This window comes from Podarcis cretensis (genome assembly GCF_951804945.1).
Source record: "Podarcis cretensis genome assembly, contig: SCAFFOLD_33, whole genome shotgun sequence".
Lineage (NCBI taxonomy): Eukaryota > Metazoa > Chordata > Lepidosauria > Squamata > Lacertidae > Podarcis > Podarcis cretensis.
The window spans coordinates 48,566-75,000 of record NW_027647828.1 but is presented as its reverse complement, the minus strand read 5'-3'; the positions used below and the strand labels follow the sequence as shown (position 1 = coordinate 75,000).

Sequence of the window (26,435 nt, the reverse complement as noted above, 5' to 3'; positions counted from 1 at the left end):
AATAATAATAAAAAAATAATCACTCAATATTTAAATCATTTTAAATCAAATATAAATATTATATTATAATATTTAAACTCAATATTTAAATATCTCATTTGGTATTTAATACTAGTACTACTTCTACTAATAATAATAGTCATAATAGTAATATTATTATTAATAATGATAATAATAATAATAAAATAATCACTCGATTTTTAAATATTTAAATTACGGATTTGAAAATATCTCATTTGGTATTTAATACTAGTACTACTACTAATAATAATAATAGTCATAATATTATTATTAAGAATGATAATAATAATAAAATAATCACTCAATTTTTAAATATTTAAATTACGGATTTGAAAATATCTCATTTGGTATTTAATACTAGTACTATTACTACTAATAATAGTCATAATAGTAATATTATTAAGAATGATAATAATAATAAAATAATCACTCAATTTTTAAATATTTAAATTACGGATTTAAAAATATCTCATTTGGTATTTAATACTAGTACTATTACTACTAATAATAGTCATAATAGTAATATTATTAAGAATGATAATAATAATAAAATAATCACTCAATTTTTAAATATTTAAATTACGGATTTAAAAATATCTCATTTGGTATTTAATACTAGTACTACTACTACTAGTAATAATAATAATAATAATAATAATAATAATAATAATTCCATCTATCCCTCATTACGTTTCTCCCCAGGGCCGCCGCCGGCGACGTCGCCATGGTTGCCCCTAGCAACGCCCCGGAGGACGTCGCCCTCTTCTGCCGCCTCTTGAACCTGGATCCAGAACGCCGCTTTGTGGTCCGGCCGGCCGAGGAAGGTGCGGGTTCCAGTTTGGGTTCCCAGCGCCTGGTTTCGAGCGCCATGGTTCCCAGTACTATGGTTCCCAGCGCCTGGTTCCCAGTGCCATGGTTCCCAGTCCCTAGTTTCCAGTATCAGATTCCCAGCGCCTGGTTCCCAGTGCCATGGTTCCCAGTGCCTAGTTTCCAGTATCAGATTCCCAGCGCCTGGTTTAGAGTGCCATGGTTCCCAGTGCTATGGTTCCCAGTGCCTGGTTCCCAGTGCCATGGTTCCCGGTGCCTTGTTTCCAGTATCGGATTCCCAGTGCCACAGTTCCCAGCGCCTGGTTTTGAGCGCCATGGTTCCCAGTGCCATGGTTCCCGGTGCCTAGTTTCCAGTATCTGATTCCCAGTGCTATGGTTCCCAGCGCCTGGTTCCCAGTGCTATGGTTCCCAGTGCCTAGTTCCCAGTATCTGATTCCCAGCGCCATGGTTCCCAGTGCTATAGTTCCCAGTTCCATGGTTCCCGGTGCCTAGTTTCCAGTATCTGATTCCCAGTGCTATGGTTCCCAGCGCCTGGTTCCCAGTGCCATGGTTCCCAGTGCCTCGTTTCCAGTATCTGATTCCCAGCGCCTGGTTTTGAGTGCTACGGTTCCCAGCGCCTGGTTTCGAGCGCCATGGTTCCCAGTGCCTAGTTTCCAGTTTCTGATTCCCAGCGCCATGGTTCCCAGTGCTATGGTTCCCAGTGCCATGGTTCCCAGAGCCTAGTTTCCAGTATCTGAATCCCAGCGCCATGGTTCCCAGTGCTATGGTTCCCAGTGCCATGGTTCCCAGAGCCTAGTTTCCAGTATCTGATTCAGAGCGCCATGGTTCCCAGCGCTATGGTTCCCAGCGCCTGGTTCCCAGTGCCATGGTTCCCAGAGCCTAGTTTCCAGTATCTGAATCCCAGCACCATGGTTCCCAGTGCTATGGTTCCCAGTGCCATGGTTCCCAGAGCCTAGTTTCCAGTATCTGATTCAGAGCGCCATGGTTCCCAGTGCTATGGTTCCCAGCGCCTGGTTTCCAGTGCCATGGTTCCCAGTGCCTCGTTTCCAGTATCTGATTCCCAGTGCCTGGTTTTGAGTGCTACGGTTTCCAGCGCCTGGTTCCCAGTGCCATGGTTCCCAGTGCCTCGTTTCCAGTATCTGATTCCCAGTGCCTGGTTTTGAGTGCTACGGTTCCCAGCGCCTGGTTCCCAGTGCCATGGTTCCCAGTGCCTCGTTTCCAGTATCTGATTCCCAGTGCCTGGTTTTGAGTGCTACGGTTCCCAGCGCCTGGTTCCCAGTGCCATGGTTCCCAGTGCCTCGTTTCCAGTATCTGATTCCCAGTGCCTGGTTTTGAGTGCTACGGTTCCCAGCGCCTGGTTTAGAGCACCATGGTTCCCAGCACCATGGTTCCCAGTGCTATGGTTCCCAGTGCCATGGTTCCCGGTGCCTAGTTCCCAGTATCTGATTCCCAGCGCCATGGTTCCCAGTGCTATGGTTCCCAACGCCTGGTTCCCAGTATCTGATTCCCAGTGCCTGGTTTTGAGTGCTACGGTTCCCAGTGCCTGGTTTCGAGCGCCATGGTTCCCAGTGCTATGGTTCCCAGTGCTATGGTTCCCAGTGCCATGGTTCCCGGTGCCTAGTTCCCAGTATCTGATTCCCAGCGCCATGGTTCCCAGTGCTATGGTTCCCAACGCCTGGTTCCCAGTATCTGATTCCCAGTGCCTGGTTTTGAGTGCTACGGTTCCCAGCGCCTGGTTTAGAGCACCATGGTTCCCAGCACCATGGTTCCCAGTGCTATGGTTCCCAGTGCCATGGTTCCCGGTGCCTAGTTCCCAGTATCTGATTCCCAGCGCCATGGTTCCCAGTGCTACGGTTCCCAGCGCCTGGTTCCCAGTGCCATGGTTCCCGGTGCCTAGTTCCCAGTATCTGATTCCCAGCGCCATGGTTCCCAGTGCTATGGTTCCCAGTGCCATGGTTCCCGGTGCCTAGTTCCCAGTATCTGATTCCCAGCGCCTGGTTTTGAGTGCTACGGTTCCCAGCGCCTGGTTCCCAGTGCCATGGTTCCCGGTGCCTTGTTTCCAGTATCGGATTCCCAGCGCCATGGTTCCCAGTGCCTAGTTCCCAGTATCTGATTCCCAGTGCCTGGTTTTGAGTGCTACGGTTCCCAGCGCCTGGTTCCCAGTGCCATGGTTCCCAGTGCCTCGTTTCCAGTATCTGATTCCCAGTGCCTGGTTTTGAGTGCTACGGTTCCCAGCGCCTGGTTTAGAGCACCATGGTTCCCAGCACCATGGTTCCCAGTGCTATGGTTCCCGGTGCCATGGTTCCCGGTGCCTAGTTCCCAGTATCTGATTCCCAGCGCCATGGTTCCCAGTGCTATGGTTCCCAACGCCTGGTTCCCAGTATCTGATTCCCAGTGCCTGGTTTTGAGTGCTACGGTTCCCAGTGCCTGGTTTCGAGCGCCATGGTTCCCAGTGCTATGGTTCCCAGTGCCATGGTTCCCAGTGCCTAGTTTCCAGTATCTGATTCCCAGCGCCATGGTTCCCAGTGCTATGGTTCCCAGCGCCTGGTTCCCAGTGCCATGGTTCCCGGTGCCTAGTTCCCAGTATCTGATTCCCAGTGCCTGGTTCCCAGTGCTATGGTTCCCAGCGCCTGGTTCCCAGTGCCATGGTTCCCAGCACCTGGTTTTGAGTGCTATGGTTCCCAGCGCCTGGTTCCCAGTGCCATGGTTCCCAGTGCCTAGTTTCCAGTATCAGATTCCCAGCGCCTGGTTCCCAGTGCTATGGTTCCCAGCGCCTGGTTCCCAGTGCCATGGTTCCCAGTGCCTAGTTTCCAGTATCTGATTCCCAGCGCCGTGGTTCCCAGTGCTATGGTTCCCAGCGCCTGGTTCCCAGTGCCATGGTTCCTGGTGCCTAGTTCCCAATATCTGATTCCCAGTGCCTGGTTTTGAGTGCTACGGTTCCCAGCGCCTGGTTCCCAGTGCCATGGTTCCCAGTGCCTAGTTTCCAGTATCAGATTCCCAGCGCCTGGTTCCCAGCGCTATGGTTCCCAGCGCCTGATTCCCAGTGCCATGGTTCCCAGTGCCTCGTTTCCAGTATCTGATTCCCAGTGCCTGGTTTTGAGTGCTACGGTTCCCAGCGCCTGGTTTCGAGCGCCATGGTTCCCAGTGCCATGGTTCCCGGTGCCTTGTTTCCAGTATCGGATTCCCAGCGCCATGGTTCCTGGTGCCTCGTTTCCAGTATCTGGTTCCCAGCGCCTGGTTTTGAGTGCTACGGTTCCCAGCGCCTGGTTTCGAGCGCCATGGTTCCCAGCGCTGTGGTTCCCAGTGCCATGGTTCCCAGTGCCTCGTTTCCAGTATCAGATTCACAGCGCCTGGTTTTGAGTGCTACGGTTCCCAGCGCCTAGTTTCCAGTATCTGATTCCCAGTGCTATGATTCCCAGCGCCTGGTTCCCAGTGCCATGGTTCCCGGTGCCTAGTTCCCAGTATCCGATTCCCAGCGCCATGGTTCCCAGTGCCATGGTTCCCAGTGCCTAGTTTCCAGTATCTGATTCCCAGCGCCTGGTTTCGAGCGCCATGGTTCCCAGTGCTATGGTTCCCAGCGCCTGGTTCCCAGTGCTATGGTTCTGAGCGCTTGGTTCCCAGTGACATGGTTCCTGGTGCCTAGTTCCCAGTATCTGATTCCCAGCGCCATGGTTCCCAGCGCCTGGTTCCCAGTGCTATGGTTCCCAGCGCCTGGTTCCCAGTGCCATGGTTCCCGGTGCCTTGTTTCCAGTATCGGATTCCCAGTGCCATGGTTCCCAGTGCCATGGTTCCCGGTGCCTAGTTCCCAGTATCTGATTCCCAGCGCTTGGTTTCGAGCGCCATGGTTCCCAGTGCTATGGTTCCCAGCGCCTGGTTCCCAGTGCCATGGTTCCCAGTGCCTAGTTTCCAGTATCAGATTCCCAGCGCCTGGTTCCCAGTGCCATGGTTCCCAGTGCCTCGTTTCCAGTATCAGATTCCCAGCGCCTGGTTTTGAGTGCTACGGTTCCCAGTGCCTGGTTTAGAGTGCCATGGTTCCCAGTGCTATGGTTCCCAGTGCCTGGTTCCCAGTGCCATGGTTCCCGGTGCCTTGTTTCCAGTATCGGATTCCCAGTGCCACAGTTCCCAGCGCCTGGTTTTGAGCGCCATGGTTCCCAGTGCCATGGTTCCCGGTGCCTAGTTTCCAGTATCTGATTCCCAGTGCTATGGTTCCCAGCGCCTGGTTCCCAGTGCTATGGTTCCCAGTGCCTAGTTCCCAGTATCTGATTCCCAGCGCCATGGTTCCCAGTGCTATAGTTCCCAGTTCCATGGTTCCCGGTGCCTAGTTTCCAGTATCTGATTCCCAGTGCTATGGTTCCCAGCGCCTGGTTCCCAGTGCCATGGTTCCCAGTGCCTCGTTTCCAGTATCTGATTCCCAGCGCCTGGTTTTGAGTGCTACGGTTCCCAGCGCCTGGTTTCGAGCGCCATGGTTCCCAGTGCCTAGTTTCCAGTTTCTGATTCCCAGCGCCATGGTTCCCAGTGCTATGGTTCCCAGTGCCATGGTTCCCAGAGCCTAGTTTCCAGTATCTGAATCCCAGCGCCATGGTTCCCAGTGCTATGGTTCCCAGTGCCATGGTTCCCAGAGCCTAGTTTCCAGTATCTGATTCAGAGCGCCATGGTTCCCAGTGCTATGGTTCCCAGCGCCTGGTTTCCAGTGCCATGGTTCCCAGTGCCTCGTTTCCAATATCGGATTCCCAGCGCCTGGTTTCGAGCGCCATGGTTCCCAGCGCTATGGTTCCCAGCGCCTGGTTCCCAGTGCCATGGTTCCCGGTGTCTAGTTCCCAGTATCTGATTCCCAGCGCCTGGTTTCGAGCGCCATGGTTCCCAGCGCTACGGTTCCCAGTGCTATGGTTCCCAGTGCCATGGTTCCCAGTGCCTCGTTTCCAGTATCTGATTCCCAGCACCTGGTTTTGAGTGCTACGGTTCCCAGCGCCTGGTTTCGAGCGCCATGGTTCCCAGTGCAAGGTTCCCAGTGCCATGGTTCCCAGTGCCTAGTTTCCAGTATCTGATTCCCAGCGCCATGGTTCCCAGTGCTATGGTTCCCAGCGCCTGGTTCCCAGTGCCATGGTTCCCGGTGCCTAGTTTCCAGTATCTGATTTCCAGCGCCATGGTTCCCAGTGCTATGGTTCCCAGCGCCTCGTTCCCAGTGCCATGGTTCCCAGTGCCTCGTTTCCAGTATCTGATTCCCAGCGCCTGGTTTCGAGCGCCATGGTTCCCGGTGCCTTGTTTCGAGTATCGGATTCCCAGCGCCTGGTTTTGAGTGCTACGCTTCCCAGCGCCTGGTTTCAAGCGCCATGGTTCCCAGTGCTATGGTTCCCAGGGCCATGGTTCCTAGTGCCTAGTTTCCAGTATCTGATTCCCAGCGCCATGGTTCCCAGTGCTATGGTTCCCAGCACCTGGTTCCCAGTGCTACGGTTCCCAGCGCCTGGTTTCGAGCGCCATGGTTCCCAGTGCTATGGTTCCCAGCGCCTGGTTCCCAGTGCCATGGTTCCCAGTGCCTCGTTTCCAGTATCTGATTCCCAGCGCCATGGTTCCCAGTGCTATGGTTCCCAGCGCCTAGTTTCCAGTATCTGATTCCCAGCGCCTGGTTTTGAGTGCTACGGTTCCCAGTGCTATGGTTCCCAGCGCCTGGTTCCCAGTGCCATGGTTCCCAGTGCCTCGTTTCCAGTATCTGATTCCCAGCGCCTGGTTTCGAGCGCCATGGTTCCCGGTGCCTTGTTTCGAGTATCGGATTCCCAGCGCCTGGTTTTGAGTGCTACGCTTCCCAGCGCCTGGTTTCAAGCGCCATGGTTCCCAGTGCTATGGTTCCCAGGGCCATGGTTCCTAGTGCCTAGTTTCCAGTATCTGATTCCCAGCGCCATGGTTCCCAGTGCTATGGTTCCCAGCACCTGGTTCCCAGTGCTACGGTTCCCAGCGCCTGGTTTCGAGCGCCATGGTTCCCAGTGCTATGGTTCCCAGCGCCTGGTTCCCAGTGCCATGGTTCCCGGTGCCTCGTTTCCAGTATCTGATTCCCAGCGCCATGGTTCCCAGTGCTATGGTTCCCAGCGCCTAGTTTCCAGTATCTGATTCCCAGCGCCTGGTTTTGAGTGCTACGGTTCCCAGTGCTATGGTTCCCAGCGCCTGGTTCCCAGTGCCATGGTTCCCAGTGCCTCGTTTCCAGTATCTGATTCCCAGCGCCTGGTTTCGAGCGCCATGGTTCCCGGTGCCTTGTTTCGAGTATCGGATTCCCAGCGCCTGGTTTTGAGTGCTACGCTTCCCAGCGCCTGGTTTCAAGCGCCATGGTTCCCAGTGCTATGGTTCCCAGGGCCATGGTTCCTAGTGCCTAGTTTCCAGTATCTGATTCCCAGCGCCATGGTTCCCAGTGCTATGGTTCCCAGCACCTGGTTCCCAGTGCTACGGTTCCCAGCGCCTGGTTTCGAGCGCCATGGTTCCCAGTGCTATGGTTCCCAGCGCCTGGTTCCCAGTGCCATGGTTCCCAGTGCCTCGTTTCCAGTATCTGATTCCCAGCGCCATGGTTCCCAGTGCTATGGTTCCCAGCGCCTAGTTTCCAGTATCTGATTCCCAGTGCTATGGTTCCCAGCGCCTGGTTCCCAGTGCCATGGTTCCCAGTGCCTCGTTTCCAGTATCTGATTCCCAGCGCCTGGTTTTGAGTGCTACGGTTCCCAGCGCCTGGTTTCGAGCGCCATGGTTCCCAGTGCCTAGTTTCCAGTTTCTGATTCCCAGCGCCATGGTTCCCAGTGCTATGGTTCCCAGTGCCATGGTTCCCAGAGCCTAGTTTCCAGTATCTGAATCCCAGCGCCATGGTTCCCAGTGCTATGGTTCCCAGTGCCATGGTTCCCAGAGCCTAGTTTCCAGTATCTGATTCAGAGCGCCATGGTTCCCAGTGCTATGGTTCCCAGCGCCTGGTTTCCAGTGCCATGGTTCCCAGTGCCTCGTTTCCGGTATTTGATTCCCAGCGCCATGGTTCCCAGTGCAATGGTTCCCAGCGCCTGGTTCCCAGTGCCATGGTTCCCAGTGCCTTGTTTCCAGTATCGGATTCCCAGTGCCATGGTTCCCAGTGCTATGGTTCCCAGTGCCTAGTTTCCAGTATCTGATTCCCAGCGCCTGGTTTTGAGTGCTATGGTTCCCAGTGCTATGGTTCCCAGCGCCTAGTTTCCAGTATCTGATTCCCAGCGCCATGGTTCCCGGTGCCTAGTTTCCAGTATGTGATTTCCAGCGCCATGGTTCCCAGTGCTATGGTTCCCAGCGCCTGGTTCCCAGTGCTATGGTTCCCAGTGCCTTGTTTCCAGTATCGGATTCCCAGCCCCTGGTTTAGAGCGCCATGGTTCCCAGTGCTATGGTTCCCAGCGCCTGGTTCCCAGTGCTATGGTTCCCAGCGCCTAGTTTCCTGCATCGGATTCCCAGCGCCATGGTTCCCAGTGCCATGGTTCCCAGTGCCATGGTTCCCAGTGCCTAGTTTCCAGTATCAGATTCCCAGCGCCTGGTTTTGAGTGCTACGGTTCCCAGCGCCTGGTTTCGAGCGCCATGGTTCCCAGTGCTATGGTTCCCAGCGCCTGGTTCCCAGTGCCATGGTTCCCGGTGCCTTGTTTCCAGTATCGGATTCCCAGTGCCTGGTTCCCAGCGCCTGGTTCCCAGTGCCATGGTTCCCGGTGTCTAGTTCCCAGTATCTGATTCCCAGTGCCTGGTTTTGAGTGCTACGGTTCCCAGCGCCTGGTTTTGAGCGCCATGGTTCCCAGTGCTATGGTTCCCAGCGCCTGGTTCCCAGTGCCATGGTTCCCAGTGCCTAGTTTCCAGTATCGGATTCCCAGTGCCATGGTTCCCAGTGCCATGGTTCCCAGTGCCTAGTTCCCAGTATCTGATTCCCAGCGCCTGGTTCCCAGTGCTACGGTTCCCAGCGCCTGGTTTCGAGCGCCATGGTTCCCAGTGCTATGGTTCCCAGTGCTATGGTTCCCAGTTCCATGGTTCCCAGTGCCTAGTTCCCAGTATCAGATTCCCAGCGCCTGGTTTTGAGTGCTACGGTTCCCAGCGCCTGGTTTGGAGCGCCATGGGTCCCAGCGCTATGGTTCCCAGCGCCTGGTTCCCAGTGCCATGGTTCCCGGTGCCTAGTTCCCAGTATCGGATTCCCAGTGCCTAGTTTCCAGTATCAGATTCCCAGCGCCATGGTTCCCAGTGCTATGGTTCCCAGCGCCTGGTTCCCAGTGCTATGGTTCCCAGTGCCTAGTTTCCAGTATCTGATTCCCAGCGCCATGGTTCCCAGTGCTATGGTTCCCAGCGCCTGGTTCCCAGTTCCATGGTTCCCAGTGCCTAGTTTCCAGTATCTGATTCCCAGCGCCTGGTTTTGAGTGCTATGGTTCCCAGTGCTATGGTTCCCAGCGCCTAGTTTCCAGTATCTGATTCCCAGCGCCATGGTTCCCGGTGCCTAGTTTCCAGTATGTGATTTCCAGCGCCATGGTTCCCAGTGCTATGGTTCCCAGCGCCTGGTTCCCAGTGCTATGGTTCCCAGCGCCTAATTTCCAGCATCGGATTCCCAGCGCCATGGTTCCCAGTGCCATGGTTCCCAGTGCCATGGTTCCCAGTGCCTAGTTTCCAGTATCAGATTCCCAGTGCCTGGTTTTGAGTGCTACGGTTCCCAGCGCCTGGTTTTGAGCGCCATGGTTCCCAGTGCTATGGTTCCCAGCGCCTGGTTCCCAGTGCCATGGTTCCCAGTGCCTAGTTTCCAGTATCTGATTTCCAGCACCATGGTTCCTAGTGCTATGGTTCCCAGCGTCTAGTTTCCAGTATCTGATTCCCAGCGCCATGGTTCCCAGTGCTATGGTTCCCAGCGCCTAGTTTCCAGTATCTGATTCCCAGCGCCATGGTTCCCAGTGCTATGGTTCCCAGCGCCTAGTTTCCAGTATCTGATTCCCAGCACCTGGTTTTGAGTGCTCTGGTTCCCAGCGCCTGGTTCCCAGTGCCATGGTTCCCAGTGCCTAGTTTTCAGTATCGGATTCCCAGTGCCTGGTTTTGAGTGCTACGGTTCCCAGCGCCTGGTTTTGAGCACCATGGTTCCCAGTGCCATGGTTCCCAGTGCCTAGCTTCCAGTATCTGATTCCCAGTGCTATGGTTCCCAGTGCTATGGTTCCCAGTGCCTAGTTTCCAGTATCTGATTCCCAGCGCCATGGTTCCCAGTGCTATGGTTCCCAGTGCCTAGTTTCTAGTATCTGATTCCCAGCGCCATGGTTCCCAGTGCTATGGTTCCCAGTGCTTAGTTCCCAGTATCTGATTCCCAGTGCCTGGTTTTGAGTGCTACGGTTCCCAGTGCTACGGTTCCCAGTGCTATGGTTCCCAGTGCCATGGTTCCCAGTGCCTAGTTTCCAGTATCTGATTCCCAGTGCCTGGTTTTGAGTGCTACGGTTCCCAGTGCTATGGTTCCCAGTGCTATGGTTCCCAGTGCCTAGTTTCCAGTATCTGATTCCCAGCGCCATGGTTCCCAGTGCTATGGTTCCCAGTGCCTAGTTTCCAGTATCTGATTCCCAGTGCCTGGTTTTGAGTGCTACGGTTCCCAGCGCCTGGTTCCCAGTGCCATGGTTCCCGATGCCTAGTTCCCAGTATCTGATTCCAAGTGCCTGGTTTTGAGTGCTACGCTTCCCAGTGCCTGGTTCCCAGTGCCATGGTTCCCAGTGCCTCGTTCCCAGTATCTGATTCCCAGCGCCTGGTTTTGAGTGCTACGGTTCCCAGCGCCTGGTTTCGAGCGCAATGGTTCCCAGTGCTATGGTTCCCAGCGCCTGGTTCCCAGTGCCATGCTTCCCGGTGCCTAGTTCCCAGTATCGGATTCCCAGTGCCTAGTTTCCAGTATCAGATTCCCAGCGCCATGGTTCCCAGTGCTATGGTTCCCGGTGCCTAGTTTCCAGTATCTGATTCCCAGCGCCATGGTTCCCAGTGCTATGGTTCCCAGTGCCTCGTTTCCAGTATCTGATTCCCAGCGCCTGGTTTCGAGCGCCATGGTTCCCAGTGCTATGGATCCCAGCGCCTGGTTCCCAGTGCCATGGTTCCCGGTGCCTTGTTTCCAGTATCGGATTCCCAGTGCCTGGTTTTGAGTGCTATGGTTCCCAGCGCCTGGTTTCGAGCCCCATGGTTCCCAGCGCTATGGTTCCCAGCGCCTGGTTCCCAGTGCCATGGTTCCCAGTGCCTAGTTTCCAGTATCTGATTCCCAGCGCCATGGTTCCCAGTGCTATGGTTCCCGGCGCCTTGTTTCCAGTATCGGATTCCCAGCGCCATGGTTCCCAGTGCTATGGTTCCCGGTGCCTTGTTTCCAGTATCGGATTCCCAGCGCCATGGTTCCCAGTGCTATGGTTCCCAGTGCCATGGTTCCCAGTGCCTAGTTTCCAGTATCTGATTCCCAGCGCCTGGTTTTATGCGCTATGGTTCCCAGTATCTGGTTTTGAGTGCCTGGTTGTGTGCGCTACGGTTCCCAGCGCCATGTTTCCAGTATCTGATTCCCAGCGCCTGGTTTTGGGGGCCGGGTTCCCAGTGCCACAGTTGCCAGTGCTAAAGTTCCCAGCGCCCGGATCCCAGCGCCTTCTTCCCAGCGCTACAGTTCCCAGCGCTACAGTTTCCAGCGCCTGGTTTGAGCGCGATTCCCAGCGCCTGCTTCCAGCGCTGCAATTCCCAGTGCTACAATTCCCAGCGCCTGGTTTTGAGCGCCACGGTTCCCAGCGCTACAGTTCCCAGTGCCTGGTTCCCAGTGCCTGGTTCCCAGTATCTGGTTTTGAGCGCCTGGTTATGTGCGCTACGGTTCCCAGCGCCATGTTTCCATTATCTCATTCCCAGCGCCTGGTTTTGTGCGCTACAGTTCCCAGTATCTGGTTTTGAGTGCCTGGTTGCGTGTGCTATGTTTCCCAGCGCCTGGTTTCCAGTATCCGGTTTCGAGTGCCTGGTTGTGTGCGCTACGGTTCCCAGCGCCTGGTTTCCAGTACCTGGTTTCGAGCGCCTGGTTGTGTGCGCTACGGTTCCCAGTGCCTGGTTCCCAGTATCTGGTTCCCAGTATCTGGTTTCGAGCGCCTGGTTATGTGCGCTATAGTTCCCAGCGACATGTTTCCAGTATCTGATTCCCAGCGCCTGATTTTGTGCACTACGGTTCGCAGTATCTGGTTTTGAGTGCCTGGTTGTGTGCGCTACGGTTCCCAGCGCCATGTTTCCAGTACCTGATTCCCAGCGCCTGGTTTTGGGGGCCCGGTTCCCAGTGCCACAGTTGCCAGTGCTACAGTTCCCAGCGCCCGGTTCCCAGCGCTACAGTTCCTAGCGCTACCGTTCCCAGCGCCTCGTTTGAGCACCACAATTCCCAGCGCCTGCTTCCAGCACCGCAGTTCCCGGCGCTACACTTCCCGGTGCCTGGTTTTGTGCGCTACGGTTCCCAGTATCTGGTTTTGAGTGCCTGGTTGTGTGCGCTACGGTTCCCAGCGCCTGGTTTCCAGTACCCGGTTTGGAGCGCCTGGTTGTGTGCGCTACGCTTCCCAGTGCCTGGTTCCCAGTGCCTGGTTCCCAGTATCTGGCTTCGAGCGCCTGGTTATGTGCGCTACGCTTCCCAGCGCCATGTTTCCAGTATCTGACTCCCAGCGCCTGGTTTTGTGCGCTACGGTTACCAGTATCTGGTTTTGAGTGCCTGGTTGTGTGCGCTACGGTTACCAGTATCTGGTTTTGAGTGCCTGGTTGTGTGTGCTACGGTTCCCAGTATCTGGTTCCCAGTATCTGGTTTCGAGCACCTGGTTATGTGCGCTACGGTTCCCAGCGCCATGTTTCCAGTACCTGATTCCCAGCGCCTTGTTTTGTGCGCTACACTTCCCAGTATCTGGTTTGGAGCGCCTGGTTATGTGCGCTACGCTTCCCAGTGCCTGGTTCCCAGTATCTGATTCCCAGCGCCTGGTTTTGTGCGCTATGGTTCCCAGTATCTGATTCCAGCGCCTGGTTTTGTGCGCTACGGTTCCCAGTATCTGCTTTCTAGCGCCTGGTTATGTGCGCTACGGTTCCCAGCGCCATGTTTCCAGTATCTGATTCCCAGTGCCTGGTTTTGGGGGCCCGGTTCCCAGCGCTACAGTTCCCAGCACTACAGTTCCCAGTGCATGGTTTGAGCAGCACGATTAACAGCGCCTACTTCCAGCACCGCAGTTCCCGGCGCTACACTTCCCGGCGCCTGGTTTGGAGCGCCACAGTTCCCAGCGCTACAGTTCCCAGCGCCATGTTTCCAGTATGATTCCCAGCGCCTGGTTTTGAGCGCCACGGTTTCCAGTGCCACAGTTCCCAGCGCCCGGTTCCCAGTGCCACGGTTCCCAGCGCTACAGTTCCCAGCGCTACAGTTCCCATCGCCTGGTTTGAGCGCGCTTGCCAGCGCCTGCTTCCAGCGCTACGATTCCCAGCGCTACACTTCCCGGCGCCTGGTTTTGAGCGCCACGGTTCCCAGTGCTACAGTTCCCAGCGCCTTCTTCCCAGCGCAACAGTTCCCAGCGCTACGGTTCCCAGCGCCTGGTTTCCATTACCTGGTTTGGAGCGCCTGGTTGTGTGCGCTACGTTTCCCAGCGCCTGGTTTCCAGTACCTGGTTTGGAGCGCCTGGTTATGTGCGCTACGGTTCCCGGCGCCATGTTTCCAGTATCTGATTCCCAGCGCCTGGTTTTGTGCGCTACGGTTCCCAGTATCTGGTTTCGAGCGCCTGGTTATGTGCGCTACGGTTCCCAGCGCCATGTTTCCAGTATCTGATTCCCGGCGCCTGGTTTTGCGCACTACAGTTCCCAGCACCTGGTTTTGAGTGCCTGGTTGTGTGCGCTACGGTTCCCAGCACCTGGTTCCCAGTACCTGGTTTGGAGCGCCTTGTTGTGTGCGCTACGGTTCCCAGTGCCTGGTTCTCAGCGCCTGGTTCCCAGTACTTGGTTTCGAGCGGCTGGTTGTGTGTGCTACGGTTCCCAGCGCCATGTTTCCAGTATCTGATTCCCAGCGCCTGGTTTTCTGCGCTACGGTTCCCAGTATCTGGTTTTGAGTGCCTGGTTGTGTGCGCTATGGTTCCCAGCACCTTGTTCCTAGTACCTGGTTTCCAGCGCCTGGTTGTGTGCGCTACGCTTCCCAGCGCCTGGTTCCCAGTACCTGGTTTCGAGCGCCTGGTTGTGTGCGCTACGCTTCCCAGTGCCTGGTTCCCAGTACCTGGTTTCGAGCGCCTGGTTGTGTGCGCTACGCTTCCCAGTGCCTGGTTCCCAGTACCTGGTTTCGAGCGCCTGGTTGTGTGCGCTACGCTTCCCAGCGCCTGGTTCCCAGTACCTGGTTTCGGGCACCTGGTTGTGTGCGCTACAGTTCCCAGTATCTGGTTTTGAGTGCCTGGTTGTGTGCGCTATGGTTCCCAGCGCCTTGTTCCTAGTACCTGGTTTCTAGCGCCTGGTTGTGTGCGCTACGCTTCCCAGTGCCTGGTTCCCATCACCTGGTTCCCAGTACTTGGTTTCGAGCGCCTGCCAGTGTTACAGTTCCCAGCGCCAGGTTTCCAGCGCTACAGTTCCCAGCGCTACAGTTCCCAGCGCCTGGTTTGAGCACCACGATTCCCAGCGCCTTCTTCCAACACCGCAGTTCCCGGCGCTACACTTCCCGGCGCCTGGTTTTGAGCCCCACTTTTCCCAGCGCTACAGTTCCAAGCGCTACCGTTCCCAGCGCCTGGTTTGAGCGCGCTTCCCAGCGCCTGCTCCCAGCGCTGCATTTCCCAGCGCTATAATTCCCAGCCGAGAAACCTCCCTCATTTCTTGAACCCGATCCAAACTCATCCAGCTCTCTCCCCCCGCCAGGCGCCGCGCTACCATTCCCGCTGCCCCAACCCTGCACCATCGGGCGCCTGGTGGAAACGTACCTGGACATCACTAGAACTCCCAGGCGCTCCTTCTTCGAACTCGCCGCCCAGCTCTCGCCCGACGAACGCGAACGGGAGAAGCTGGCGGAGTTCGCCTCGGCGCCCGGTCAGGAGGAGCTGTACGCCTACTGCCACCGGGTGCGGCGCACGACGCTGGAGGTGGGTGAGATCTGGGAGTTGTAGCGCGCCGGGCGCCGGGTGCCAGCTTCCCAGGGCAGGCTTTTCAGGGCCGGGTTTGGGGCGCTACGGTTCCCAGGGCCAGCGGGCGCTGGAGGTGGGTGAGATTGTGGGAATTGTAGCGCGCAGGGGGCGGGGGCACGGGGTCTGGGGTCTGGTTTCGGGCGCTACAACTCCCAAGCAGTGACCAGTCGCCTCGTGCTACAACTCCCAGTAGCTCACCAGTGCTCCCATTCCCAGGGCCTGGTTTAGTTTGGGGCGCTACGGTTCCCAGCGGGCGCTGGAGGTGGGTGGGATTGCGGGAATTGTAGCGCGCGGGGGCACGGGGTCCAGGCTCTGGTTTGAGGTGGGTGAGATCTGGGAGTTGTAGCGCGCCAGGCGCCGGGCGCCAGCTTCCCAGGGCAGGCTTTTCAGGGTCGTGTTTGGGGCGCTACGGTTCCCGGGGCCAGCGGGCGCTGGAGGTGGGTGGGATTGCGGGAATTTTAGCGCGCAGGAGGCGGGGTCTAGGGTCCGGTTTCGGGCGCTACAACTCCCAAGCGGTGACCAGTCGCCTCGTGCTACAACTCCCAGTAGTTCACCAGTGCTACCATTCCCAGGGCCTGGTTTTCATTTTATTTTCATTTCATTTTATTTTCCTTTTATTATTCTATTATTATTATTGTTATTGTTATTGTTATTATTATTATTATTTTCATTTTCATTTTATATTATTATTATTATTATTATTATTATTATTATTATTATTATTATTATTATTATTATGTGTGGGGTATAAATAAGAAATCATTATTATTATTATTATTGTTATTATTATTATTATTATTATTATTGTTATTAGTTTAATGGGTGGGGTATAAATAAGAAACTATTATTATTGTTGTTGTTGTTATTATTATTATTATTATTATTATTATTATTATTATTATTATTAAAATGATGGGTGGGGCATAAATAAGAAATCATTATTATTATTATTATTATTATTATTATTATTATTATTATTATTATTATTAAAATGATGGGTGGGGTATAAATAAGAAATCATATTATTATTATAGTGGACAGGTATAAATGAGAAATTATTATTATTAATAATATTGTTGTTATTGTTATTATTATTATTATGGGTGGGTTATAAATAAGAAATCATTATTATTATTATTATTATTATTATTATTATTATTATTGTAAAAATGGGCGGTGTATAAATAAGAAATCATTATTATTATTATTATTATTATTATTATTATTATTATTATTATTACTATTATTATTATTCCCAGGGCAAGCGGGCGCTGGAGGTGGGTGGGATTGTGGGAATTGTAGCGCGCCGGGTGCGGGCCAGGCGCCTGGTGCTACAACTCCCAGGGCCTGGTTTTCCAGGTTTGGTTTGGGGCGCTACGGTTCCCAGGGCCAGTGGGCGCGGCGGGCGACGCTGTGTGGGGTGATATCTGGGAGTTGTAGCGCGCGGGGTGGGGTCCCGGGTGCCCCGTGCTACAATTCCCAGCGCCTGGTTCCAGCACCGCAGTTCCCGGCGCTACACTTCCCGGCGCCTGGTTTTGAGCCCCACGTTTCCCAGCGCTACAGTTCCCAGCGCCTTCTTCCCAGCGCAACAGTTCCCAGCGCCTGCTTTGAGCGCGCTTCCCAGCGCCTGCTTCCAGCGCTACAATTCCCAGCTGAGAAACCTAATTTCTTGAACCCGAACCAAGCTCATCCATTTCTCTCCCCCCGCAGTGGGCGCGGCGGGCGCCGCTGTAGGGGGCTGATATCTGGGAGTTGTAGCGCGCGGGGTGGGGTCCCGGGCGCCCCGTGCTACAATTCCCAGGGCCTGCTTTTCCGGGTCTGGTTTGGGGCCCTACAGATCCCAGCTCCCTCTTGTTGCCTCGAACCCGGCGCCCGCCTGCGCTACAACTCCCTTTCCTCTCTCCCGGCGCCAGGTCCTGAGCGACTTCCCCCGGACGGCGTCGGCCCTCCCTCACCACCTCCTCCTGGACCTCATCCCTCGCACCCGCGCCCGGGCCTTCTCCCTGGCCTCCTCCCTGCTGGTGAGTTCTAGCGCGGGAGTTCTAGTTTCCTCCCATACTACAATTCCCATATACTACAACTCCCTTTCTCCCCAGGCGCTGCCCGGCCGCATCCAGATCCTGGTGGCCGTCGTGCGCTACAAGACGCGCCTGGCCCGGCCCCGGCGCGGGCTCTGCTCCAATTGGCTGGCCGCCCTCGACCCGGCGCAGGGTGAGTCGTAGCGCGCAGCGCCGGGCGCCAAAATCCCCTGCGCCATGTTTCTCATGTCGACAGGCTGGGCGCCCGCGCTATGTTTCTCTTGCTACTTCTCTGGCTGCTCACGTTTCTCCTGTCAGTGTGCTGGGTGACCGCGCTACGTTTCTCCTGGCGCCCGCGCTATGTTTCTCCTGGCGCCCGCGCTACGTTTCTCCTGGCGCCCGCGCTACGTTTCTCCTGGCGCCCGCGCTACGTTACTCCTGGCGCCCGCGCTATGTTTCTCCTGGCGCCCGCGCTATGTTTCTCCTGTCAATGTGTTGGGTGCGCGCGCTACGTTTCCCCTGCCAGACCTCACATCGCTGGACCTGACGCCTGCGCTACGTTTCTCAGGGCCTGCGCTACATTTCTCAGGTTTCTCCTGCCCGTGCTACGTTTCACCCGGACCTGACGCCCACGCTACGTTTCTCCTGCCCGCACTACGTTTCCCCTGCCCGCGCTACCTTTCACCCAGACCTGACGCCTGCGCTACGTTTCTCCTGCCCACGCTACGTTTCTCCTGCCAGACCTCCCATCGCTGGACCTGACGCCTGCGCTACGTTTCTCCTGCCCGCGCTACGTTTCCCCTGCCCGCGCTACCTTTCACCCAGACCTGACGCCTGCGCTACGTTTCACCTGCCCGCGCTATTTTTCACCCAGACCTGGCGCCTGCGCTACGTTTCCCCTGCCCGCGCTACCTTTCACCCAGACCTGACGCCTGCGCTACGTTTCTCCTACCCACGCTACGTTTCCCCTGCCCGCGCTACGTTTCACCCCGACCTGACGCCCACGCTACGTTTCCCCTGCCTGCGCTACCTTCCACCTGGACCTGACGCCTGCGCTACGTTTCCCCTGCCCGCGCTACCTTTCACCCGGACCTGACGCCTGCGCTATGTTTCTCCTGCCCGCGCTATGTTTCACCTGCCCACGCCAAGTTTCTCCTGCCCGCGCTACATTTCTCCCAATGTCCTGGGTGCCCGCGCTACATTTCCCCTGCCCACACTACATTTCTCCCAATGTGCTGGACACCTGCGCTACGTTTCCCCTGCCCGCGCTACGTTTCCCCTGCCCGCGCTACCTTTCACCCAGACCTGACGCCTGCGCTACGTTTCCCGTGCCCGCGCTATGTTTCACCCGGACCTGACGCCCACGGTACGTTTCTCCTGCCCACGCTACGTTTCACCCCGACCTGACGCCCACGCTATGTTTCCCCTGCCCGCGCTACCTTTCACCCAGACCTGATGCATGCGCTACGATTCTCCTGCCCGCGCTATGTTTCACCTGCCCATGCCAAGTTTCTCCTGCCCGCGCTACATTTCTCCCAATGTCCTGGGTGCCCACGCTACGTTTCCCCTGCCCGCACTACATTTCTCCCAATGTGCTGGACACCTGCGCTATGTTTCCCCTACCTGCGCTACATTTCCCCTGCCCGTGCTACCTTTCACCCGGACCTGACGCCTGCGCTACGTTTCTGCTGCCCGCACTACGTTTCTCCTGCCCACGCTACGTTTCACCCGGACCTGACGCCCACGCTACGTTTCCCCTGCCTGCGCTACCTTTCACCCGGACCTGATGCCTGTGCTACGTTTCTCCTGCCCGCGCTACGTTTCACCTGCCCACGCTATGTTTCCCCTGCCCGCGCTACATTTCTCCCAATGTCCTGGGTGCGCGCGCTACGTTTCCCCTGCCCGCGCTACGTTTCCCCTGCCAGACCTCCCATCGCTGGACCTGACGCCTGCGCTACATTTCTCAGGGCAGGGCTGGTTGCCCACGCCGTTTCTCCTGCCCGCACTACATTTCTCCTGCCCACGCTACGTTTCACCCGGACCTGACGCCCACGCTACGTTTCCCCTGCCCGCGCTACCCTTCACCCAGACCTGACGCCTGCGCTACGTTTCCCGTGCCCGCGCTACGTTTCACCCGGACCTGACGCCCACGCTACGTTTCTCCTGCCCAGGCTACGTTTCACCCCGACCTGACGCCCACGCTACGTTTCCCCTGCCCGCGCTACGTTTCACCCCGACCTGACGCCCACGCTACGTTTCCCCTGCCCGCGCTACCTTTCACCCGGACCTGACGCCCGCGCTACGTTTCCCCTGCCCGCGCTACCTTCCACCCGGACCTGACGCCCGCGCTATGTTTCCCGTACCCACGCTACGTTTCACCTGGACCTGACGCCAACGCTACGTTTCTCCTGCCCACGCTACGTTTCCCCTGCCCACGCTACCTTTCACCCGGACCTGACACCTGCGCTACGTTTCTCCTGCCCACACTACGTTTCCCCTGCCCGCGTTACCTTTCACCCAGACCTGATGCCTGCGCTACGTTTCTCCTGCCCGCGCTACGTTTCCCCTGCCCGCGCTACCTTTCACCCAGACCTGATGCCTGCGCTACGTTTCTCCTGCCCGCGCTACGTTTCCCCTGCCCGCGCTGCCTTTCACCCAGACCTGACGCCTGCACTACGTTTCTCCTGCCCGCGCTACGTTTCACCCGGACCTGACGCCCACACTATGTTTCCCCTGCCCGCGCTACCTTTCACCCAGACCTGACGCCTGCGCTACGTTTCTCCTGCCCGCGCTACGTTTCAACCCGACCTGACGCCCACGCTATGTTTCCCCTGCCCGCACTACCTTTCACCCAGACCTGACGCCCACGCTACGTTTCCCCTGCCCGCACTATATTTCTCCCAATGTGCTGGACACCTGCGCTATGTTTCTCCTGCCAGCGCTACGTTTCCCCTGCCCACGCTACGTTTCCCCTGACTGCGCTACATTTCTCCCAATGTCCTGGGTGCCCGCGCTACATTTCCCCTGCCCGCACTACGTTTCCCCTGCCCGCACTATATTTCTCCCAATGTGCTGGATACCTGCGCTACGTTTCTCCTGCCCGCGCTACGTTTCCCCTGCCCGCGCTACGTTTCCCCTGCCAGGACCCCAGTGGGCAGGTCCTGACGGCCGCACTACATTTCTCCTACCAGGGCAGGACCTGGTGCCCGCGCTACGTTTCTCTTGCCAGCGTTCAGGCAGCGCTGGGCGCCCGCGCTACCTTTCCCCGTGCTACGTCGCCACTGCCAGCGCTACGTTTCCCCTCACCGCGCTACATTTCCCCTGCCCGCGCTACGTCTCCCCTCCCCGCGCTATGTCTCCCCTGGCCGCGCTACGTTTCTCCCACGCCCGCATCTGACGCCACGCTACGTTTCTCCATCTCCAGGCGCCGCCCAGGCAGCGCTACATTTCCCTTCCCCACGCTACGTTTCTCCCGCGCCCGAATCTGACGCCACGCTACGTTTCTCCACTCCCAGGCGCCGCCCAGGCAGCGCCACATTTCCCCTTCCAGCGCTACCTTTCCCCTGCCCACGCTACATCTCCCCTGCCCGCGCTACGTTTCTCCCGCGCCCGGGCCTGACGCCCGCGTAAGGTTTCTACTGACAGCGCTACCTTTCTCCCGCACCCGGACCTGACGCCCGCACTACGTTTCTCCTGCCCACGCTACGTTTTTCCTTCCCCGCTATGTTTCTCCCCCACCAGGACCTGACGCCCGCGCTACATTTCCCTTTCCATTACTATGTTGCCCTGCGTGTGCTACGTTTCTCCTCCCGCGCTACATATCCCCGCCCACGCTACGTTTCTCCCGCACCCAGACCTGACGCCCACACTTCGTTTCTCCTGTCCACGCTACGTTTCCCCTACCCACGCTACGTTTCTCCCGCACCCAGACGCTACATTTCTTCTGCCCGCGCTCCTTTTCCTTTCCCCGCGCTACGTTTCCCCTCCCCGTGCTATCTTTCTCCCACACCCAGAGCTAATGCCCGCGCTATGTTTCTCCTGCCCGCGCCACGTTTCTCCCGCACCCGGACCTGCCGTCCGCGCTACGTTTCCCCTGCCCGCGCCACGTCTCCCCCACCCGCGCTACGTTTCTCCCGCGCCCGGACCTGACGCCCGCGCTATTTTTTCCCTCCCTCCACTACATTTCCCCTGCCTGCGCTATGTTTCCCTTGCCCGCGCTATGTTTCTCCCAGACCTTACGCCTGCGCTACGTTTCTCCTGCCCGCGCTACGTTTCTCCCACACCCGGACCTGGCGCCCGCGCTACGTTTTCCCTCCCTCCGCTACATTTCCTCTGCCGCGCTATGTTTCCCTTGCCCGCGCTATGTTTCTCCCAGACCTAACGCCCGCGCTACATTTCTCCCGCACCCGCACTACATCTCCCCTCCCCGCGCTACATTTCTCCCGCACCTGCGCTACGTTTCCCCTTCTCTGCGCCACATTTCCCCTGCCCGCGCTACGTTTCCCTTGCCCGCACTATGTTTCTCCCAGACCTTACGCCTGCGCTACGTTTCTCCTGCCCGCGCTACGTTTCTCCCGCACCTGCGCTACGTTTCCCCTTCTCTGCGCTACATTTCCTCTGCCCGCGCTATGTTTCCCTTGCCTGCGCTATGTTTCTCCCAGACCTTACGCCCTTGCTATGTTTCTCCTGCCCGCGCTACGTTTCTCCCACACCCGGACCTGACGCCCGCGCTACGTTTCCCCTCCCTCTGCTACATTTCCCCTGCCCGTGCTATGTTTCCCTTGCCCGCGCTATGTTTCTCCCAGACCTGACGCCCGCGCTACATTTCCCCTTCCCTGCGCTACATTTCCCCTGCCCACGCTACGTTTCTCCTGCCCGCGCTACGTTTCTCCCGCGCCCGGCCCTGACCCCGCGCTACGTTTCTCCCCCCCAGGCGCCGCCCACGTGCCCCTCTGGGTGAAGAAGGGGACGCTACGGTTCCCGCCGGACCCCGAGACCCCCGTTGTCATGGTGGCGCCCGGCACCGGGGTGGCCCCCTTCCGCGCCGCCCTCCAGGAACGCCGAGCGCAGGGCAAGAGAGGTGGGCGCCTTTTCCCATTATTATTATTATCATTATCATTAGCATCGTTATATTATTATTATTACTATTGTTACTATTGTTACTATTGTTATTATCATTACTACTACCATCATCATTATTACTATCATTATTACTATTAGTATTATTAGTATTTTTATTATTATTATTATTATTATTATTATTATTATTATTATTATTATTAAGTTCTTCATTTTATTATTATTATTATTATCATCATCATCATCATCATCATTACTACTACTATCATCATTATTACTATCATTATTACTATTACTATTATTAGTATTTTTATTATTATGCATTATTATTATTATCAAGTTCTTCATTATATTATTATTATTATTATCATCATCATTACTATCATCATTATTAGTATTATTACTACTAGCATTATTAGTAATTATTATTAGTAATAATAATTAGTAATTAATAATAATAATAATAATAATTGGTAATAATAATTAGTAATTATTATTATTATTATTATTATTATTATTAAGTGCTTCATTATTATATGTAAATTTCTGTCTTTTAAACTATTATTATTGTTATTGTTGTTATTAATATTATCACTACTACTACTACTATCATTATTACTGTCACAATTACTATTACTACTAATATTATTAGTATTTATATCATTATCGTTGTTATTTATTATTATTATTATTATTATTATTATTATTATTAAGTTCTTCATTATTATATGTAAAATTCTCTCTTTTAATCTATTATTGTTGTTGTTATTGTTATTGTTATTGTTATTATTAGTAGTAGTAGTTGTAGTACTGGTATTAATTTCTTCATTATTATATGTATAATTCTGTCTTTTAATCTATTATTATTATTATTATTATTATTATTATTAATTACTACTAATAAATAAATTACCAATAAATTACTACTAATATTACTATTACTAGTCTTAATTTCTTCATTATTATATGTATACTTCTGTCTTATTAACATTAATATTATTATTATTCCCGCCTCCTCCCGCAGGCAACTTCCTGTTCTTCGGCTGCCGCCACCAAGCCCACGACTTCTACTTCCGGGAGGAGTGGGCGGAGCTTGTCGCCCGGGGCTTCCTGTCCGTCTTCCCGGCCTTTTCCCGCGATCAGGTGAGCACCGGCCAATAGCAGAGCGGAATACTACGACTACTACTGCTACTACTACTACTACTAATAATAATAATAATAATAATAATATAACAAATATAATAATAATAAATTTATTATTATTATGAATACATCATTGCTACTATGAAAAGCGGAATAGTAATACTAATAATAATATCAGTAGTAGTAGTGACTAATGTTAGTAATAGTAGTAGTAATAATAATAATAATAATAATAATAATAATAATAATAATAGAAGTAGTAATAATAGTAGTAGTAGAAATAGTAGTAGTAAATAGTAATAATAGTAGTAAATAGTAATAGTAGTAATAGTAGTAATAGTAGTAGTAGTAGTAATAATAATAATAATAATAATAATAATAATAATAATATAACAAATATAATAATAATAAATTTATTATTATTATGAATACATCATTGTTACTATGAAAAGCGGAATAGTAATACTAATAATAATAGTAGTAGTAATAGTCACTAATGTTAGTAATAGTAGTAGTAGTAATAATAATAATAGTAGTAGTAATAATAGTAATAGTAATAATAGTAGTAAATAGTAATAGTAGTAATAGTAGTAATAGTAATGGTAATAATAATAATAATATAACAAATATGATAATAATAAATTTATTATTATGAATACATCATTGTTACTATGAAAAGCGGAATAGCAATACTAATAATAATATTAGTAGTAGTAGTGACTATTAGAAATAATAGTAGTAGTAATAATAATAATAATAATAGAAGTAGTAGTAATAATAGTAATAGTAGTAATAATAGTAGTAAATAGTAATAGTAGTAATAGTAATGATAATAGTAGTAGTAGTAGTAGTAATAATAATAATAATAATAATAATAATAATAAATAGTAGTAGTAGTAGTAGTAATAATAGTAATAGTAATAATAGTAAGTAGTAGTGGTAATATAGTAATAACATAATTATTAATACATTATTTTTATTATATAATAATATACATAATATATGTAGAATAAATAATAATGATTGAATCGTTTCTTTTATGAATGAAGAATAAGAATGAAGAATAATCATGTTGATAATAGTAATAGTAATAGAAATATAATAATAATACATATAATAATAAACAATAATTCTAATACTAATTCTAATACTAATTCTAATTCTAATAATAATAATAATAATAATAATAATAATAATAATAAACAAATTAGTATTAATTAGTATTAATTCTAATAGTAATAGTAATAATAATAACACATATAACAAATTAATAATAATTCTAATTCTAATACTACTACTAGTAGTAGTAATAATAATAATACATATAATAATAAACAAATTAATAATAATTCTAATAGTAATAGTAATAATAAACAAATCAGTATTAATTGTAATAGTAATAGTAATGATACATATAATAAAGAAATTAATAATAATTTTAATACTAATAATAATTTTAATACTAATAGTAATAATAATATTAAAAAACAAATTAATATTAATTCTAATAGTAATAGTAATATTAATTCTAATAATAATAATAATAATAATACATATAATAAACATATAATAATCAAAATAATAATAATAATAATAATAATAATAATAATAATAATAAATATAATAAACATATAATAATCCAATTAATAATAATAATAATAATAATAATAATAATAATAATACATATAATAAACATATAATAATCCAATTAATAATTCTACTACTACTACTAATAATAATAGTGATGATCATGATAATAATAATATTTTCCCCTTCCCTTTAGGACGAGAAGATTTACGTCCAGCACCGCCTGGTTGAAAACCAGGCGCTGGTTTGGGATCTAGTGCAGCGCGGCGCCTGGATCTATTTGGCCGGGTGAGTTGTAGCGCCGCCGGGCGCTGGATGGTACTCCTCCAACCCTATTATTATTATTATTATTATTAGCCGGGTGAGTTGTAGCGCCGCCTGGCGCCGGGATGGTACTCCTCCAACCCTATTATTATTATTATTATTATTATTATTATTATTATTATTATTATTATTGTTATTGTTATTGTTATTGTTACTATTATTGCTATTATTACTATTATTATCATTAATATTATATGTACTATTATTACAAGTATTAGTAAATAACAATAAATATTATTATTATTGTTATTGTTATTACTATTACTGTTACTATTATCATTAGTATTATATCTACTATTATTAGAAGTATTAGTAGTACAATTATTGTTATTATTATTATTAATAATAATAATAATGATAATAGTAATAATAAAATAATAATGCTAGTATCATTATTATTATATCTACTATTAGAAGTATTAGTAGTAGTTAGCAATAAATATTGTTTTGTTGTTGTTGTTACTACAATTACTATTATTATTACTGTTACTATTACTATTATCATTAGTATTATATTTACTATTATTAGAAGTATTATTAGTAAATAACAATAAATCTTCTTCTTCTTCTTCTTCTTCTTCTTCTTCCAGGAGCGCCAAGGACGTTCCCGACGCCGTGGCCGCCGCCCTGCGCGCCGTGTTCCAGTCCCAAGGCGCCATGACGGAAACCGAGGCGGCCGACTTCCTGGCGGCGCTGGAACGCGCCGGGCGCTTCCAGTCCGAAACCTGGTCCTGAGCCGGGCGCTGCTGGGAAACGTAGTTCCGGCCGGTAGGTCGGGGCGCTACAGTTCCCAGAATCCTCTGGGGCGCTACGGTTCCCAGAATCCTCTGGGCGCTACGGTTCCCGGCGCCTAGTACTGGAAATAAATGGATTATTGTTACTGGTTGGGTTGGTGTTTGGCGCTACGGTTCCCAGAATCCTCTGGGCGCTACAGTTCCCAGAATCCTCTTTGGGTGGGCGCTACAGTTCCCAGAATCCTCTTTGGGTGGGCGCTACAGTTCCCAGAATCCTCTTTGGGTGGGCGCTACGGTTCCCAGAATCCTCTGGGTGCTACAGTTCCCAGAATCCTCTGGGGCGCTACGGTTCCCAGAATCCTCTGGGGCGCTACGGTTCCCGGCGCCTAGTACTGGAAATAAATGGATTATTGTTGCTGGTTGGGTTGGTGTTTGGCGCTACAGTTTCCAGAATCCTCGGGGCGCTACAGTTCCCAGAATCCTCTGGGGCGCTACGGTTCCCAGAATCCTCTGGGCGCTACGGTTCCCAGAATCCTCTGGGCGTTACGGATCCCGGCGCCTAGTACTGGAAATAAATGGATTATTGTTACTGTTTGGGTTGGTGTTTG

The 26,435-nt window shown here is 51.7% G+C and overlaps 1 protein-coding gene across 1 annotated transcript in view; it reads left to right on the top strand.

Moving 5' to 3' along the window:
• NDOR1 (NADPH dependent diflavin oxidoreductase 1) overlaps window positions 1-26,050 on the top strand; it is a gene marked incomplete at its 5' end in the record, with an annotated part of 53,142 nt that extends 27,092 nt beyond the window's left edge. The window contains 8 exons of the mRNA XM_079996506.1: window positions 724-845; window positions 14,680-14,900; window positions 16,856-16,963; window positions 17,039-17,153; window positions 21,894-22,040; window positions 23,064-23,182; window positions 24,966-25,057; window positions 25,684-26,050. Of these exons, the coding sequence (XP_079852632.1) occupies window positions 724-845; window positions 14,680-14,900; window positions 16,856-16,963; window positions 17,039-17,153; window positions 21,894-22,040; window positions 23,064-23,182; window positions 24,966-25,057; window positions 25,684-25,828 (1,069 nt within the window). The 3' untranslated portion in view covers window positions 25,829-26,050. The remainder of the gene's footprint in view (window positions 1-723; window positions 846-14,679; window positions 14,901-16,855; window positions 16,964-17,038; window positions 17,154-21,893; window positions 22,041-23,063; window positions 23,183-24,965; window positions 25,058-25,683) is intronic.
• Between the last annotated feature and the right edge of the window lie 385 nt (window positions 26,051-26,435).